At 41.7% G+C, this 2,207-nt stretch overlaps 1 gene segment (V, D, J or C); it reads right to left on the minus strand.

Moving 5' to 3' along the window:
* The window catches only part of LOC122547705, a 17,702-nt gene that overhangs the window by 1,834 nt on the left and 13,661 nt on the right, over positions 1 to 2,207 (minus strand). Inside the window, 1 exon segment of the C gene segment in view lies at positions 1,907 to 2,207. Within this exon segment, the coding sequence occupies positions 1,907 to 2,207 (301 nt within the window).

Here is a 2,207-nt window from a genome sequence, read left to right on the forward strand (position 1 = left end):
ATCTTCAGATTACTCCTTCACAGGGTGAAGACACCACCTTCAAAATGGCAAATCCAACTATTGCTGAAACGATGCTTACTATTGTTGATGTATTTTGATCTGTGAAAGCATTTGTGATTACTTATAACATACCCTGTGTAATTATTCCGAAAGAACACTGGCTTTGTAACATGTGAAACCTGTGAAAAAAGTAAAATAATCGAAGATAACATCATGTAATCCATGGAATTACCTTTCTTTCGGAGTTTGTCTCTCACTTAAGACCATCTATTGATACTTGTGACAAGAGTAATCTGAATATAATGAGTTCATTTCCATGTTCATAACTCTTAGGTGCAAGTGCTGCTGGTCACGCTGACAGCCAAATCACATCCCAAATTTTGGACAAATTATAGTAAATAATAACTATTCTCTTTGCAGAGTTCTAAAATGTTACATGAGCGGTGAACATCCATGGAAATTCTGTTCATTATATTCAACATGATCAAAAATACTTTGCGTTATTGGTGTGATGTCATTCTCTAAATTATGTCATTGTTCCTCATGGGCTGTGTTTGGAGTAGATCTGAAAACAAGACATTGAGTACAGCATTGGATATCGAGAAGGACACCCATCTCCTTAAGTCTTTCCCTCCATTCAGTTAGTTCATAACTGGTCTGTACTTTCACTTTATTTACCAAGCTGCATTTTTTAATTTCTTCATCGGCCAGGGGAGAAAAAAAACAAACAAAAGCGTCTTAAATTAATCTAAAAACGCGATGGAAATGTCACTAATTTTATAGACATCCACTACTCACTGTGTAAATATCGCCACCCCAAACCAGGCTAAATCAGTCTATCTCGAGTTCCTCGTTCATTCATCCCTATTGTAGCATTCCCACCAGAACTTTTTCTCCTGCCTCATCCACTAATTACAGAGAGCATCTTAAAGAAGCTCAGTGAGATCACGTGTATCCCAGTTCATCCAATGTGATAACCACGTGGTCTGTGGTCTGTTCCCATAAGTTAAAGAGCTCAGTACCCGATAAAAATCGATGTCCTACAATGTACAAGGTCCACAGGTCATTCCTGAGCAGGGAATGAAGCATTGAACGCATTGTGATTTATTTTCAAGTATGGGTCACTGCATATTTTAACCACGTCATTTTGAGACCACAACATCATAAGATAGAGGATCAGAATAAGGCTGTTCGGCCAATCCAGAGTTTAGATCAGAATGATGCTGGAAAAGCACAGCAGGTCAGGCAGCATCCGACGAGCAGGAAAATCGACGTTTCGGGCTAGAGCCATTCTTCTGCCTTCTCCCTGTACTAAACAAGAGCCGATCTATCTCTGGCTTGAATACACACAATGGCCAGGCATCCACAGCTCTCTGCAGCAACAATTTTCACAGACTCATCACCCTCTGGCTGAAGAAATTCTTCCCCATCTCAGTTCTAAATGGTGCCCCTTTGACCCTGAGACTGTGCTCTTGGGTCCTAGTCTCGCCTACCAGTCGAAACATCTATTCCAGGTTCACTCGACCTCAGTCTCTCAGTATTTTCTATGTTTCAATGAGATATCTATCCAATATCCCCCTTCACCCCCAAACTTATCCTTGAAGCGGCTACCAGGCAAGGATTCAGCACTCTGAATGCCTCTCCCAGCATGGTCAGGCAACAAACTATTTAACAAAGCTCACCATCTATATGTCTATCTTCAACAGAGAGGAAACATGCTTTTCTGACTTGCCAAAATCAGAATTATGAGCAATGCTAATGTAACACACAAACTGAAATGAGATACGTGGCATGTTGGGAAATGAGAAGCTGTACCGTGCTGTTTACTAAGCCTGATAAATTAGTGTGTTTGATCCACATCAGAGTTCAGAATGATTTGTAGCTCTCTCAGTATGTGTCTCTTAACCTGGAGTGCGGTGATGTTTTTACTTTGAGTCTTCTCTCCATGAGTGACCTGGCAGGTATAGACTGCGCTGTTGAACCATTCACCATAAGGGACCATCAGCCGACTCATCACCGAGAAGTTCCCGTTCGCCTCACACACGGAAGACGTGAAGAAGCCAGAATCCAAGGGTCGGCCATTTTTCAACCAAATCACGGAGATTGACTTCGGATGGAAATCGATGATTGAACAGACGACGGTTGCAAACTTGCTGCTTGCGATTTCTTCACTGGAGCTCACAGTTAGGAGAAGGGTTGGTGGGAGA

Source organism: Chiloscyllium plagiosum, unplaced genomic scaffold (assembly GCF_004010195.1).
Source record: "Chiloscyllium plagiosum isolate BGI_BamShark_2017 unplaced genomic scaffold, ASM401019v2 scaf_3043, whole genome shotgun sequence".
NCBI classification, from domain to species: Eukaryota; Metazoa; Chordata; class Chondrichthyes; order Orectolobiformes; family Hemiscylliidae; genus Chiloscyllium; species Chiloscyllium plagiosum.